The 16,404-nt window shown below is 52.8% G+C and overlaps 1 protein-coding gene across 1 annotated transcript; it reads right to left on the bottom strand.

Annotated features, from left to right (window-relative positions):
• Positions 1-493: 493 nt before the first annotated feature.
• SPMAP2 (sperm microtubule associated protein 2) lies at positions 494-14,803 on the bottom strand. Its single transcript, XM_065873888.1, is given in 11 exon segments — positions 494-588; positions 623-769; positions 7,812-7,971; positions 10,421-10,538; positions 11,761-11,830; positions 12,438-12,499; positions 13,001-13,035; positions 13,038-13,074; positions 13,198-13,314; positions 14,191-14,585; positions 14,711-14,803. Coding segments are annotated over 11 exon segments (1,329 nt in total).
• Positions 14,804-16,404: the final 1,601 nt, after the last annotated feature.

The raw sequence follows: 16,404 nt of genomic DNA, 5'->3' as shown, positions 1-16,404 counted from the left end.
ACTGTCAGAGAACCCATCTGTGTGGTTTTCAGGCCCCGGTTCATGGTGAGTTGTCCCAGCTGCCGTGGGAAACTCGGGTGGGCCTTTCACAAACTCTGTGACCCTCAGCCTCCACCTCAGCACAGGGGAGACACCGACAGTCCCCCCGTCGGGTCACTGCCAAGATCATAATCACGCAACAGGCATCGGCTGGTTTCTTATGGAGGTCACTGAGTTTGAGGTGCTGTGGACGCCCAGGATGCGTCTGGATAAGCAAGTTGGGACAGAAGTGGTTCAGAGGGAAAATTCTGACGTGGGAGAGCGTGGAGTCTGCCACTCGAGGGGCTGGCGACGCCAGGGGAACGTGACTGGGGAAAAAGGGCTGTAGGATTGCAGGTTAGATGCAAACATAAACATTATTATTACTGTCTCCCCCGGGCCCCCGCTGCCCTCCCGGCTCCAGGCCAAAGTAATCAGAGCCACACACAGGGAGGGTCAGGCTGCACTTGGGTGTTTACGGGGAATGGGCTGAGGGGCCAGGCCTGGGCCGCTCATGCTTTTTTGGTGACGCTCTTGGGAGTGGCAAGCTCGTGCAGGCGAGGGGACGCACGAGCCACCAGGGAGGCTGGAGAGACGCGGTAGGGGTTGTAGTCCTCGCTCAGGTCCCTCCGCACTTTGGGTTTGGCCAGGGACACGATGCGGGGACTGGCCACCGCCTTCTTGGTGACCTCCAGCACCTCCCAGCGCGGGTCTCGGTCAGGAACACACATGTCCGACTGGGCCTTGGGCACTGGAGAGGGCGGGAGAAGGGGGTGGTGTCAGAAGCCGGAGCCTGGGGCATGCAGCCACCACCACCCCCGCCTCGCCCCGCAGAGATCAGCCTTCTGGGTCAGAGCTCCCAAGTTTAATGGCCTGTCTGTCAACAGATGATGGATAAACAAACATGTCCCTCCACACATGGGAGCATCACTCAGCCATGAAAAGGGGTGAAGCCCTGACACTCGCTACAACGTGGCTGGACCTTGAGGACACGATGCAGTGGGAGAAACCAGACACAGAAGGACACACGGTGTGTGATTCCATTGATGGGAAACGTCCAGAACAGGCCAGTCCACAGACAGAGAGTGGGTTCCTGGTTGTCAGGGGCTTGGGGAGGGGACGGGGCCTCATTTTTGGGGGGATGGAGTGTTCTAAAATGGACTGTGTGGGACATAGAGAACAGACTTGTTGCCAAGGGGGAGGTGGAGAGGGGGAGGGATGGATTGGAAGTTTGGGATTAGCAGACGCGAACTATTATATATAGGATGGATAAACAACAAGGTCTTACTATATAGCACAGGGAACTATATTCAATATCCTGTGATAAACCATAATGGAAAAGAATATGAAAAAGAATATATATATGTGTATAACTGAGTCATTTGGTGTACAGCAGAAATTAACAACACTGTACATCAGCTATCCTTGAATAAAAAATAAATTAAAAAATATATATACGATTTTTTAAATGACATAAATAATATAAAATAAAATTGATTGTGGTGGTGCGTGCACAGCTCTGTGACGTACTGGAAAATATTGAATTGTGCACTGTGAAAGGGTGAATTGTAAAGAAAAAATATTTCAAATGGCCATGGGTCCCAGATGGGGGGCTCAGAGGGAGCAGAAAAAGGTACCCTGGGGGCTGGGGGTGAGGAAGGGGCTCAGGCAGCCCCTGCTGCCCCTGTACCTGCAGCCCCAGCTGGGCCCTCTCCACAGGGTCCCACCAGCCACGTGGGACCGGTACCCGATATGGGCTGGACTTTTATCGTTGTTTAATTTTAATAAAATCTGTTAATTGACTTAAATCAATGGATGGATTGGCTTTCATTCCACTTTAGTCGTGGACAGACAGCTCTCAGAGCAGACCTGTGGCTCAGCCAGCCCCCTCCGTTCACCTGCCGGGACCCCCGGCCCTTCTCCTGCTCAGCCCCCTTCGCCACCTCTCCGCCACCCCTTCCTCCACGGCGGGAGCCACGGGGCATGGCCTGCATGGGGACCAGGAGAGAGGTGACCGCTGGTGGCCAGCGGTGACCACTGCCTTAACTTTGGGCCCCTCGGTTTTGAGGGCTGCCTTTCCAAACTCCTCTTTGCTCCAACACCCTGCAATCGCAAAAGGGCCCTTCCCCTGGTCAGCAGACAACCCACAGCTCGGGGGAGAGGCCCTCGGTGAAAAGAAGGGGGGCCCTTCCACCAGCCTCAGGCTGGACTACAACTCCTGGGTGGGTGACATGTGCTGGGGCCCCCAAAAGGGAGGGGCTGGGGGACCTCGGGAGGACCTGCCCAGAGCCCACCTTTCTGGGAGTCCTCAGGGAGACTCAGGGGCATTCCCTTTGTTGTAACATCTGGGCTCCGAAAATCTTCTGGTCACAGCCTGAGAGTGTGACTGGTCCACGGCCACACAGTACCCACAAATGCAAAACGGCACGGACCAGTGCCCACCCCACGTGGCCCCTGCACTGCACGTATCCTCACTTCACTTCTTAAATGCTGGTCACAACCATCAGTGGGTGGAAGTCTGCGGTTTGAAAAACACAGCCCTACACCAGTTTTATCCATACACACACGGATGTGCATTGATATGTGCTCCTGAAGCCTGGATGAATATACACGCGTGTGCAGGTACAAATGTACATGTGCTTATTATATTCCAGACGTGTGTGTTCATGCATATGTGTGTGAGACAAGATGGTTTGAGAGAGAAGTGCGTGTGTATTTGTGTTTCTGTGCATTTAACCAGTCATAACAAATTCAACAAATACTTTAACAAACATTAAGGGAACAGACGAATGAATGAATAAACAAACAAACAAAAGATCCCACAAGCAAGCTCGAAAGAAAAAAGACTGGGAAGAAGTTATTTTGCAACGTGCTCGACATAGGGTTAGTGATCATCTTATATAAAGAGCTGCTGCAAATCAATAACCACCTCCCCCGCAAAAAAAAAAAAAAGGAAACAGGAAACGGAGAAAATAGGACACAGCAGATTATACCAAAACAGCCAGTCAAGCTCTCTGGTGACCACGTGCCAGGAGCCGGGGATACACAGTGAATTTTCCTAAGCCTCTGACTACCTTTGGGTGGCGAGATTCCTTTCTTCATGCTCTTCTGCATTTTTCAAACTCTCTACAATTAGTGCATTTTACTTTTGTTGTGGGGGAACCAGGTATGTCCTCTGTTTTAAAGGACAGGAAGAGGCCCAGAATGCAGCCCGCAGTTCCACAGAGCTGGAACTCCTGGCTCGGGGTCTCTTCCCTCCACCGTCACTGAACTGCCCCGGAGCCTGAGGGGAGGGTGGCCTCACTGAGGCTGCTGGCTCTGGAGGGCCCCCAGCAGCCGAAGCCGCAACAGTCCTGGGGACTGCGGGCCGGACCAGAGGGCAGACAGCGGAAGCAAGAAGAACTACAATCCTGCAGCCTGTGGAACAAAAACCACATTCACAGAAAGACAGACAAGATGAAAAGGCAGAGGGCTATGTACCAGATGAAGGAACAAGATAAAACCGCAGAAAAACAACTAAATGAAGTGGAGATAGGCAGCCTTCCAGAAAAAGAATTCAGAATAATGATAGTGAAGATGATCCAGGACCTCGGAAAAAGAATGGAGGCAAAGATTGAGAAGACGCAGAAATGTTTAACAAACACCTGGAAGAATTAAAGAACAAACAAACAGAGGTGAACAATACAATAACTGAAATGAATAACTGAGGCAGAAGAACCGATAAGTGACCTGGAAGACAGAATGGTGGAATTCACTGCTGTGGAACAGAATAAAGAAAAAAGAATGAGAAGAAATGAAGACAGCCTAAGAGACCTCTGGGGCAACATTAAACGCAACAACATTCGCATTATAAGGGTCCCAGAAGGAGAAGAGAGAGAGAAAGGACCAGAGAAAATATTTGAAGAGATTATAGTTGAAAACTTCCCTAACATGGGAAAGGAAATAGCCACCCAAGTCCAGGAAGCACAGCAATTCCCATACAGGAAAAATCCAAGGAGAAACACGCCAAGACCCATAGTAATCAAACTGGCAAAATTAAAGACAAAGAAAAATTATTGAAAGCAGCAAGGGAAAAATGACAAATAACATACAAGGGAATCCCCATAAGGTTAACAGCTCTTTTCTCAGCAGAAACTCTACAAGCCAGAAGGGAGTGGCATGATATACTTAAAGTGATGAAAGGGAAGAACCTACAACCAAGATTACTCTACCTGGCAAGGATCTCATTCAGATTCGATGGAGAAATCAAAAGCTTTACAGACAAGCAAAAGCTAAGAGAATTCGGCACCACCACACCAGCTCTACAACAAATGCTAAAGGAACTTCTCTAAGTGGGAAACACAAGAGAAGAAAAGGACCTACAAAAACAAACCCAAAACAATTAAGAAAATGGTCATAGGAACATACATATCGATAATTACCTTAAACGTGAATGGATTAAATGCTCCAACCGAAAGACACAGGCTTGCTGAATGGATACAAAAACAAGACCCATATATATGCTGTTTACAAGAGACCCACTTCAGACCTAGGGACACATACAGAGTGAAAATGAGGGGATGGAAAAAGATATTCCATGCAAATGGAAATCAAAAGAAAGCTGAAGTAGCAATACTCATATCAGATAAAATAGACTTTAAAATAAAGAATGTTACAAGAGACAAGGAGGGACACTACATAATGATCAAGGGATCGATCCAAGAAGAAGACATAACAATTATAAATATATATGCACCCAACATAGGGCACCTCAATACATAAGGCAACTGCTAACAGCTCGAAAAGAGGAAATCGACAGTAACACACTAATAGTGGGGGACTTTGACACCTCACTTACACCAATGGACAGATCATCCAAAATGAAAAAAAATAAGGAAACAGAAGCTTTAAATGACACAATAGATCAGATAGATTTAATTGATATTTATAGGACATTCCATCCAAAAACAGCAGATTACACTTTCTTCTCCAGTGCGCATGGAACATTCTCCAGGATAGATCACATCTTGGGTCACAAATCAAGCCTCAGTATATTTAAGAAAACTGAAATCATATCAAGCATCTTTTCTGACCACAATGCTATAAGATTAGAAATCAATTACAGGGAAAAAAACGTAAAAGACACAAACACATGGAAGCTAAACAATACGTTACTAAATAACCAAGAGATCACTGAAGAAATCAAAGAGGAAATCAAAAAATACCTAGAGACGAATAAAAACAAAAACACGATGATCCAAAACCTATGGGATGCAGCAAAAGCAGTTCTAAGAGGGAAGTTTATAGCTCTACAAGCCTACCTCAAGAAACAAGAAAAATCTCAAATAAACAATCTAACCTTACACCTAAAGGAACTAGAGAAAGAAAAACAAACAAAACCCAAAGTTAGCAAAAGGTAAGAAATCATAAAGATCAGAGCAGAAATAAATGAAATAGAAACAAAGAAAACAATAGCAAAGATCAATAAAACTAAAAGCTGGTTCTTTGAGAAGATAAACAAAATTGATAAACCATCAGCCAGACTCAACAAGAAAAAGAGGGAGAAGACTCAAATCAATAGAATTAGAAATGAAAAAGGAGAAGTTACAACGGACACCCCAGAAATACAAAGCATCCTAAGAGACTACTACAAGCAACTCTATGCCGATATAAATGGACAACCTGGAAGAAATGGACAAATTCTTAGAAAGGTATCACCTTCCAAGGCTGAACCAGGAAGAAATAGAAAATATGAACAGACCAATCACAAGCACTGAAATTGAAATTGTGATTAAAAATCTGCCAACAAACAAAAGTCAGGACCAGATGGCTTCACAGGTGAATTCTATCAAACATTTAGAGAAGAGCTAACACCCATCCTTCTCAAACCTTCCAAAAAATTGCAGAGGAAGGAACACTCCAAACTCATTCTATGAGGCCACCATCACCCTGATACCAAAACCAGACAAAGATACTACAAAAAAAGAAAATTACAGACCAATATCACTGATGAATATGGATGCACAAATACTCAACAAAATACTAGCAAACAGAATCCAGCAACACATTAAAAGGATCATACACCATGAGCAAGTGGGGTTTATCCCAGGATGCAAGGATTCTTCAATATATGCCAATCAATCAATGTGATACACCATATTAACAAATTGAAGGAGAAAAACTATATGATCATCTCAATAGATGCAGAAAAAGCTGTTGACAAAATTCAACACCCATTTACGATAAAAATTCTCCAGAAAGTGGGCATAGAGGGAACTTACCTCAACATAATAAAGGCGATATAAGACAAACCCACAGCAAACATCATTCTCAATGGTGAGAAACTGAAAGCATTTCCTCTAAGATCAGGAACAAGACAAGGATGTCCACTCTCACCACTATTATTCAACATAGTATTGGAAGTCCTAGCCACGGCAAACAGAGAAGAAAAAGAAATAAAAGGAATACAAATTGGAAAAGAAGAAGTAAAACTGTCACTGTTTGCAGATGACATGATACTATACATAGAGAATCCTAAAGATGCCACCAGAAAACTACTAGAGCTAATCAATGAATTTGGTAAAGTAGCAGGATACAAAATGAATGCACAGAAATCTCTTGCATTCCTATACACTAATGATGAAAACTCTGAAAGAGAAATTAAGGAAACACTCCCCTTTACCACTGCAACAAAAAGAATAAAATACCTAGGAATAAACCTACTTAGGGAGACAAAAAACCTGTATGCAGAAAACTATAAGACATTGCTGAAAGAAATTAAAGATGATACCAACAGGGCACTTCCCTGGTGGCGCAGTGGTTGAGAATCTGCCTGCCAATGCAGGGGACACAGGTTCGAGCCCTGGTCTGGGAAGATCCCACATGCCACGGAGCAGCTGAGCCCGTGAGCCATGGCCGCTGAGCCTGTGTGTCTGGAGCCTGTGCTCCACAACGGGAGAGGCCACAACAGTGAGAGGCCCGCGTACCACACACACACAAAAAAAGACGCACGCACCCCAATGTTCACTGCAGCACTATTTACAATAGCCAGGTCACGGAAGCAACCTAAATGCCCACTGACAGACGAATGGATAAAGAAGTTGTGGTACATATATACAATGGAATATTACTCAGCCATAAAAAGGAATGAAATTGGGTCATTTGTTGAGACGTGGATGGATGTAGAGACTGTCATACAGAGTGAAGTAGGTCAGAAAGAGAAGAACAAATATCGTATATTAACGCATGTATGTGGAACCTAGAAAAATGGTACAGATGAACCGGTTTGCAGGGCAGGAGTTGAGACACAGATGTAGAGAACAAACGTACAGACACCAAAGGGGAAAGCCACGGGGTGTGTGTGTGTGCTGAATTGGACGATTGGGATTGACATGTATACACTGATGTGTATAAAATGGATGACTAATAAGAACCTGCTGTATAAAAAAATAAATAAAATAAAGGACAGGAAGAGAGTCAGGCCAACACCATGTAAAGAGCCCTTGTGCCCCAGCTTGGTTCTTTTGGCCCTGGCCCTGCACCCCAAGTTTCCCTTCTGCACCCACTTGCTGTGCTGGGAGACCCACAAACCGCCCCCCACCCAGGGGGAGCGATTCCCTCTGCCAGCCCCCAGGGAGCCCACGCAGGCCACAGATGAACTGACCGCAGGGATCCGGACAGCCGGTCTGCAGTGCAGGTGGAGCTAGGGAAGCACAAATCTGGCAGAAGCAGGTCCAAGTTGACTGGCTGCCCCCGCCCGCGTCCAGTGGGGAAGGACGCTTCATAAGATGCACGATCCCCGGGGACCTGCTTACTGGCCAGGTGAAGGAGACGGTTATAGTCTGACACGTGTGGCTTGGGTTTTGGCATGGGGTCCCACTCTTCCAGCAGGGCGGCTGGAGCCCTGGGCTTTGCCAGCTGGATGATCCTCGTACTGGGGGTGGCCATCCGGGCTGCCCTGGACACTTGGGACACCTAGAAACAGAATTAGAGGGGAAAGAGTAAAGCAGCCCATGATTCCTCATGGTCCCTGGTTCAGAAAGACCCTGAAGGCAACACTGAAAGACAAAAGACTGACTGGAAAGAAGTTAGTTTGCAGTGTGTTCAGCAAAGGATTAGTAGTAGCCATCATAAATAAAGAGCTTCTCTAAATCAACAACATGAAAAATCAATAGGAAACTGAGTTAATCGTGCAGGAAAGTAAGCCCAAAGGATCAATAATCCTCTCTGTGCACCAGGGAAATGTAAATTAAAACAGCAAACTATCACTCCATGCCAACAAATTTGGCAAAAGTGAAAAAGTCTGGCGTCATCAAGCCCTGGCAGGAAGGTGGGAGGAGAGAGATCCCAATACATGGCTGGTAGGAGGGTGAATTGTACAAGCACTTGGTGTGTGTGTAACAATGTTTTACAAAAGCTCTCTGCTGGGTGCACTTTGGGTAGGAGACTGCCCAGAGGCAGAGGATTGGCTGTAATGTTCTCTAGGGAGACTGAAAGATGAGTCCCTTTCCTCCTGAAAGTGTCCTGCTGAGAAATCACAGACACTACTCTTGTCTAAGACATCCTGGCGCTTACAATTTCATGCCCCTCTCAACCACCCTTTCCGTCCCCTCTCCTTTCTTCCCCTCCTTCTCTGCCCACCCGGACGGCCCTCACAGCTCAGGTCACCAGATGAGGCGGTTGAGTCAGCCTGCAGTCCTGCCCTCAAGGGGCCCCCCGTCTGCAGGGGTGACAGGCAGGGAAACAGTCACTTATCCATGCATTCGAAGAATATCGACGACTGCTTCGTGCCCTGCTCGGGGCAAGGCCAGCTCTGCAGTAAGGCCACAGCAGACACGGACACATGTCCTCGGGGGGCTCACGTTTAAGGGAAGGAGGACAGCCCATCCAGAGCGCATGTGAAAGGGGCTGGGAAGGAGCAAGAAGGGGTGTCGGATGGGGCCCCCACCAGGCTGGGCAGGAACATGCCCAGCTGCACATGCCAAGGCCCAGGGGCTTGTTGAGGGACCTGCATTTAGTCCAACAGGGGGCACACGGGGTAGTAGGGATGGAGAAGGCCCCATCCTGCTGGCTTTCCCGGGGCACTGGGGAGCCACAGAGGGTGTTGGAGCACAGGAGGACTTGAAGGCTAAACTGGCAAAGGCAAGGCACGGTCTGGGAAAACAGCAGGTATGTCTCCAGGTAAGAGGTGGGGCCAGACCCTCCTCCGGATGCCGATCCAACCAAACTGACTGCTGAAGCCTTTTTTTTTTTTTTTTTTTTTTTGGTACGCGGGCCTCTCACTGTTGTGGCCTCTCCCGTTGCGGAGCACAGGCTCCGGACGCGCAGGCTCAGTGGCCATGGCTCACGGGCCCAGCCGCTCCGCGGCATGTGGGATCTTCCTGGACCCGGGCACGAACCCGCGTCCCCTGCATCGGCAGGCGGACTCTCAACCACTGCGCCACCAGAGAAGCCCTGAAGCCTTTTTTTGAGACAACTGGGGAAACGGAACATGGACTGGGTATTTGGACACTAAGGTATTATTGTTAAATTCTTTCAGTGGGATCTTTGTTGTTAGGGGTTTTAAACTACCCTCGCCTGTTAGAAATCCATATGAAGAGATTCTGGGAGAAGCAGTGTGTTGTCTGCATTTAGTTGTAAAAGTGTTCAAGTTGGGGTTCTGTCAAACAACCACATGAAAAGACACGGATCCAGCGCACGTTAAACCACAAGGCCGTCCCACCACACACCTGACAGGGCGGCCGGCCGTAAAGGAATAAACGGACAAACCAGCAAATGGACACACGGTGCCAGACGGGGCGGCCACTGTGGGAGCAGGTGCTCAGTCTCTGATAAAGTCGGACAGGCCTCCTGGCCAGGACCCCGCTTCTGGGTGTTGACCCTGGAGATACGGCAACGTATCCCACAGAGACCCAGATTCTCACAGCAGCCGTGTGTGCGGGAACCAAAACCCAGAAACAAGCACGTGTCCTTCGGTGGGTGCGAGACGCCCCCACGGTGGCCCCTCCCAGGGGAGCGGGACTCCGTGCTGCTGGCCCAGGGCGGGGCAGCGCGCAGGTGCCGGAGGGTAGCTGCGGGGCCGCCGGGGCGGAGACGGGCCTGAGCCGGGGCGGGGGTGGGGGAGCCTCAACCGGAGGAGCGCAAAGGACCAGATTGAGAATGGACTGAACTCCGCTGTCACCTCTGAACCACCGTTGTCCGGCTGCCCTGTTCCGGCTCCCCTCCGAGCTGACAGGCAGCGGAGGGCGGTCCCTGCACTGCCTTCAAGGCCCCGGGGCAGGAAAGTAACGCCTTTTCTTGAACAAAGCCCTGTGACTCCCGATGGTTCAGGGAAGCAGTCGCACGTCTGTTGCCTCTTGTCCTTCCGGAGCCGCTGAGCCCCCGGGGGGTAGCTGGGGAGCTCCAGGGGGAGAAGGGCACCCACCTCAGACATGTGTATACTCCAGATGTTACTCCGGACCTTCGGGGTGGCCAGTTCCCGCAGGCGGCTGGACGCTCGGTGCTCCAAGGTGGACCGGGGAATGGGCCAGATGGGGGTGGTCCTAAGGGAGAGGCAGGCCTGAGACCCTAACCCGCCGCCCGGGGCCATGTCTGTGTGCTCGTGTGTATACGATTCCTCTCTGACTCTGGGGCTCAGGGAGAGCCTGGTGCAGTGCAGGGTTTTCAAAATACCTCCGAGAGGGGTTCCTAAAAGAATCCCTAACAGAGCCCCCTATTCTCAAGGATGGAGCGACCCTCTCCCTGGTAGTCCCCTCCCAGCCGTCTCCCCTACTCCCACCGTCCGGCTGGGGTCAGGAGGTGGATCGAAGGGATGAAAGTCAGCCCTGCCACCACCCCACCTCCTAAAATCGGGTCTCGGCTCCGCCTCTGCCCCAGAAACAGCCGTATTTCACTGATCCGAGGCAGACTCTTATTTTCACATCTCTGAGGCTGGAATGCAGTGGATAAATGCTGTCAGCCCGACCAGAAGGCCCGGGGCCATCCATGACTGGCTGTGCTCCATGAGGCGGTTTACACAGAGGTCACCCCAGATTACAGATCACGCAGAGGTCACCGCCCAGATTACAGATCACAGAGGTCACCCCCCAGATTACAGGCCGCACAGAGGTCACCCCCCAGATTACAGGTCACACAGAGGTCACCCCAGATCACACAGAGGTCAACTCCCAGATTACAGATCACACCACACAGAGGTCACCCCAGATTACAGATCGCACAGAGGTCACCTCCCAGATTACAGATCACAGAGGTCACCCCCAGATTACAGGCCGCACAGAGGTCACCCCACATTACAGATCACACAGAGGTCACCTCCGAGATTACAGGTCACACAGAGGTCACCCCAGATTACGGGTCACACAGAGGTCATTCCAGATTACAGATGACAAAACGCTGGCTGGAGCCTGTCAACATGGGTGAGTGGGGCTCTCGGGCACGTTTTCCTTTCTACACGCGCGTGAGATAGGAAACCAGTCTGTGTCTAATAACACCAGATCCCACATCAGCAAGCGTGGAAGGCACAAGAACTGAGACAGAATCGTGCCAGGAGGCAGGTGCCTAAAACCATCAGTCTCACAACCGCCAGCTGCCCAGAGCGACACCAGCACCTGCCCCGCAGCCCTGAGAGCCTCCTGCGTCCTGTCTGGGTAGCCGAGCTTCAAAGGCTCACTGCCTGGCCGGCGTGAATGGGTCTCCTGGTCCCAGGACCTGGACCCTCCCCTGCAAGCCCCGAGGAAAAGAGGTCCCTGCCCGGCCGCCCCCTACCTGTTGCTGTTGTAATACTCTGAGTAGAACCTCTTAGGTCGGGCCAGCTCCGCCACCCGGCGGGACACCTCTGCACAAAAGGGGAAGCAGCTCCCTGGAAACCTGCCCCTCCCCGAGGGCTTCCCTCCTCCTGAATTCAGCTTCACACAAGGGACAGCTCACAGCAGACACCCTCACCAGGGGACCGCGGGGCACACAGGGGTGGCGGGGAACGGGGGCTCAGGCTCCTCTGCAGGACGGGCCTGGGCTCCAGGGGCCTCCGTGCTCACTGCAGGGGATTCTAAACCCAAGAGAGAACTCGCCCTGAGCGGCTCTCCAGAAATGAGTTTTCTAGTACTGACCCCACTTTGACTGAGATGCAAACTGTGATTTCCCCTGGAGAGCTTGCCCCCCCACCCCTCCCCCACCAGGACCAGCCTCCAGCTTGGGGACAGACTCCAGAGAGGAGACCCCTGGAAGACTGGGGGTGGAGGCGCTCCTGGGAGATGGGGGAGGGGCAGTCCCGCAGGGACCCCTGGGAGGGTTGGGCTGGGAGGCCCCTCGGTCTCCCCAAACAGAGCCAGGTGCAGGTCACGGTGAGATGGGGGTGACCCGGCCACAGGCGCCTGGCCAGCCCTCCTCCCCCTGATGCCCCCCGCCCTGCGGAGAAGGAGTTAGGGTTAGGTAGGTCAACCTACTGGGCACCGTGATGGTGAGGGTGGTATCCTCAAGAAACCTCTCTGTCCAGTACACAGATGGCCTGGAACACACCCAGTGGGGCCCAGCGTGAGGGAAGCCAGTGTCCCAGCGGTCTGCGCCCCATTCAGCAGCAGAACTCAGGGCACCCCATAACACAGACAGTGGGGAGAGGGGCCGCTGGAGGGCGAGGGAGGGAGAGCTTCCAGGGGGGAAGAAAGGAGACAGTAAGTAGATGGGCACCAGAGGCAGGTCAGAGAGGGACACACGGACGCGGGAGAAAAGTCTCAGAGGCATGGAGAGTGTAGGTTATTCTGAGCAAGGCTGGTGCTCAGAGAAGGAGGGAGCTGGAAAAAAAGAGGCGAAACTGAGAAGCGGCCCGGCGTCTAGGAGCAGACCCATCTCAAGCCAGGGGCTGGGTCCAGAGCTCCAGGTAGAGCTGGGAATCCTGGGGCGGGGCCCCCAGTGCAGAGTCCTTCCCCCAGCCCTGTCCCAGCAGAGGAAGGGTGGTTCCGGTGAAGGCCCCCCTTCCCGACGATGTGGGCAGCGGCGGGGCGGGACTCACCAGTAGACACAGAACTGCAGGTTCCTCATGCTGGGGGGGAGATCCAGGCGTAGCCCCTGCAGCAGCACCCCATCCTGCGAGAGACAGGGCCCCGCCCACCTCTGCGCTGGGCCCCGCTGGTTTGGCCGGTACCCAGAGGCTGCCAAGGGCACCGTGCCCCTCTCAGACCCCTCCATCCAGGCCGCCCAACACCTCACCTGTCTTTCAAGACTTGCCAGTTGGTCTTGGGTTTCGCCAACTCAAACAGCCGCCTCTTCTTCCTCCTCTCCCAGCCCACGGAGGTGCCAGGGGTCCTCTGGGAGATGGACAGCTGGCTGAGGGAAGGTGGACGCTGAGGCCAGAGCCCTTGCTCCCCCGGCGGGGTAGAACCATCCTTGTGCTCTCGCCCCGCCCTCTGGAGGAGAGCCCTGGCACCACGAAGACTGGTCTGAAATCCTAGCTTTGCCACCAGCCAGTGCCCTCGGTTCCCTCCTTTGTGACACGGAACAGAGACCTGCTCCCGCCTGCAGGGCCACAGAGGGGATGCTGAGCCATGGACAGTGCCCCCAGGAAGCCCCCAGAGCACCAAGACATCCCGTCTCCTGTCCCGGCTTGGACCCCTCCCCGAGCCCCGCCTATGCGCAGCGCCGCCCTCTACGCGGCACAAGTCCCCTGCCCCACCGGCCACATCACACAGCACCCTGTACGCTCATCACATGAGCTCCGTCACTGTGCCGGGAGGGCAAAGGCCCCTCTGCAGTGCCTGAAGGGACGCGTGCTTACCCAGGACCAGGAGGCGAGGGGTTCCAGCCGAGGAGCCCATGCACACACTAAGGCAGGGGGTCCCTCCCTAGAGGGAGCACCCGCGGTTTTTCGGGGTGTCCTCCTGGCCACCGAAAGCGTTTCCGGCAATGTATGGTACTTGCAATGGTTTCAGCTTTGGGGGTTGGGAGACTCTCCCCCATTTCTTTTTCTTTCTGTCGGATGGAGGGCTCACGACCTCTCAACTCTGCCACCTCCAAAGTTGGCGTTTGAGTAGGGTTTTCCACGACGACTCCCCTGCCACCTGGACAGGGGCTGTTTGCTGCCTTCCTCCTCAGAGCAGTGAGGTGCTGACAACTTCACCCCTAGAGTGAGCACCCAGGCCAGTGCAGCCACGCCCAGGGCCACCCCCGCCCACCCCAGCCTGGGCGCCCGCTTCTCCTGCCCACCTCATCTCAGGCACGCCCTCCTCCGCGTCTTTCTCCAGAACCCTCTCCAGCTCCGCGAGGGCCTCCTCCGGATTCTGGGCGTCCACGGATTCTTCCCTAGTCACCTCCTCAGGGGGAGTTTCCTCCTCTTGGTCTTCCAATCCCAGGTGCCCATCGTCCAGACCCCGGTATTTGGGCTCCCTGGACCCTCGGTTCTCATACGTGGGGCCCTGGAGGCCCAGGGTGCCGTCATCCTGCCCCCTTTCTGGCTGGTCCGCGGCCTCTGACATGCGGTGGCTGTAGAGGGAGCTTTGCTGGCGGTCCCCCGTGTGCTGGGCCCTTCCCAGCCCTGCAGCTTTGCTCTCGTTGTCTGTGGTCACCGGGCAACAGGAGCACGGCCCGCCCACATTCTCAGCCTACATTCCATGCCCACGCATCTGAGGCGGTGGGCACCCCTCGTGGGGCCGCCCACCCCTCCAACCTCAGCCCACCCGCTCCCCTCCTGCCGCTCTGCTTTCCTGCTCGCTAAACATGAACCTACCTCAGGGCCTTTGCACTTGTCAGTGCCTCTGCCCGCACACATCCTGGGGGCTCCTCCTTGGGAAGGCCGCCCCATTCCTGGGTCTCCCTGCATCTCGGCACTGGTTTGACTTCTCCATGGTGTTTGGCACAGCCTTGTAGCAAGTCGCCTTCCCAGGCCAGGGGCCGTGAGTGCCCCATTCACTGGTGTCCCGGGGCCTGGGAGGGCTCTCGGGGAAGGGCTGCTGAGTGAGCAGTTACCCTGGGAACAGGGCTCGGTGCTGGGGCACACACCCAGCTCCACCCTACGTTTCTTCTTAGTAAAGAACTTGTTTGTGTTCACGTGGGGGAGTCAGTGCTGGGTGTGACGGTTCACCAGGGGTCCCACCTCTTCCCCAGGACTGGCTCAGGCATGGGACCTGAGAGGAGGTCTGCAGGGGCTTTGAGGGATGGTGTCCTCTCTCGAGACAGGAAGAAGAGACCCTGTGTCTTCTTCTTGGTTATTTCTGGGACTGCGTGTGGTGTCTAGAGCACAGGCAGTCATCTTGCTACCGGACGCAAGTCCACGTGGCCGAGGCCAAGCAAACCGTAACATCAGAGTTTGGAGTAGAGAAAGGTTTATCACAGGGCCGAGCAAGGAGACAGGTGCTAGTGCCTCCAAAACGCTGAACTTCCCCAAGGGTTTCAGCAAAGCCTTTTTAAAGGCAAGGTGTGGGAGGGGCGTGGTAGGTTGTGGCAGGCTTGGCGGTGCTGGAATCCTTTGTTCTTGAAGCTGGTCATGTTGTTCCTGTAAACCGCCAGCAAGACAAATGTTATTCTCTGTCCTGCTCTTTTTATCTCCCTATGAATGGGCTCTTCAAGGTCAGAGCCCTGAGACAAGGGCTCTCCCGTATATTTCAGGCTACAGGCAACATTCTTGTACAAAAGGTGCAGAGCCAGCACGACTAAACACGGGCAACAGGGCACAAAGGTTAAAGCAAAAGAAACAGCTCGAACGTGGAGTCAGATTTGTTCTTCCCTGTTCCACTGTGACCATGAGACCTGCTAGTCTCAGGACGTGGGCTGAAAGATCGTCCACTTGGCGACCCTGGAGTCTTCTGTGTCTGGGCTTCCTGTTACTTGACACAAATAGTTCTCTGAAGGCTGAGTCGTTGTAGCTGGGCTTTCGGCTCCCCGCAGCCACAAGCACCCTGATACATACCCTTCCAGCCCCAGCATTTCATGAGAGATAACTTCAGCGATAGCTGGTGTTCAAACTAGGCTGTCTCACGTGGTCCAAAGAAGGTGATGGTGGGAATTCCCTGGCGGTCCAGTGGTTAGGACTCAGCGCTTTCACTGTCAGGGCCTGGGTTCAATCCTTAGTCAGGGAGCTAAGATCCTGCGAGACATGCGGCCAAAAAAAAGAAGAAAAAAGGGGCTTCCCCGGTGGCGCAGTGGTTGAGAATCTGCCTGCCAATGCAGGGGACACGGGTTCGAGCCCTGGTCTGGGAAGATCCCACATGCCGCAGAGCAACTGGACCTGTGAGCCACAATTACTGAGCCTGCGCGTCTGGAGCCTGTGCTCCGCAGCAAGAGAGGCCGCGACAGTGAGAGGCCAGCGCACCGCGATGAAGAGTGGCCCCCGCTTGCCACAACTAGAGAAAGCCCTCACACAGAAACGAAGACCCAACACAGCCATAAATAAATAAATAAAAATATTAAAAAAAAAAAAAAAAA

Source organism: Phocoena phocoena, chromosome 3, assembly GCF_963924675.1.
Source record: "Phocoena phocoena chromosome 3, mPhoPho1.1, whole genome shotgun sequence".
Classification (NCBI taxonomy): Eukaryota; Metazoa; Chordata; class Mammalia; order Artiodactyla; family Phocoenidae; genus Phocoena; species Phocoena phocoena.
The sequence above is the reverse complement of the archived record's forward strand: the minus strand, read 5'-3'. Positions and strand labels throughout refer to the sequence as shown.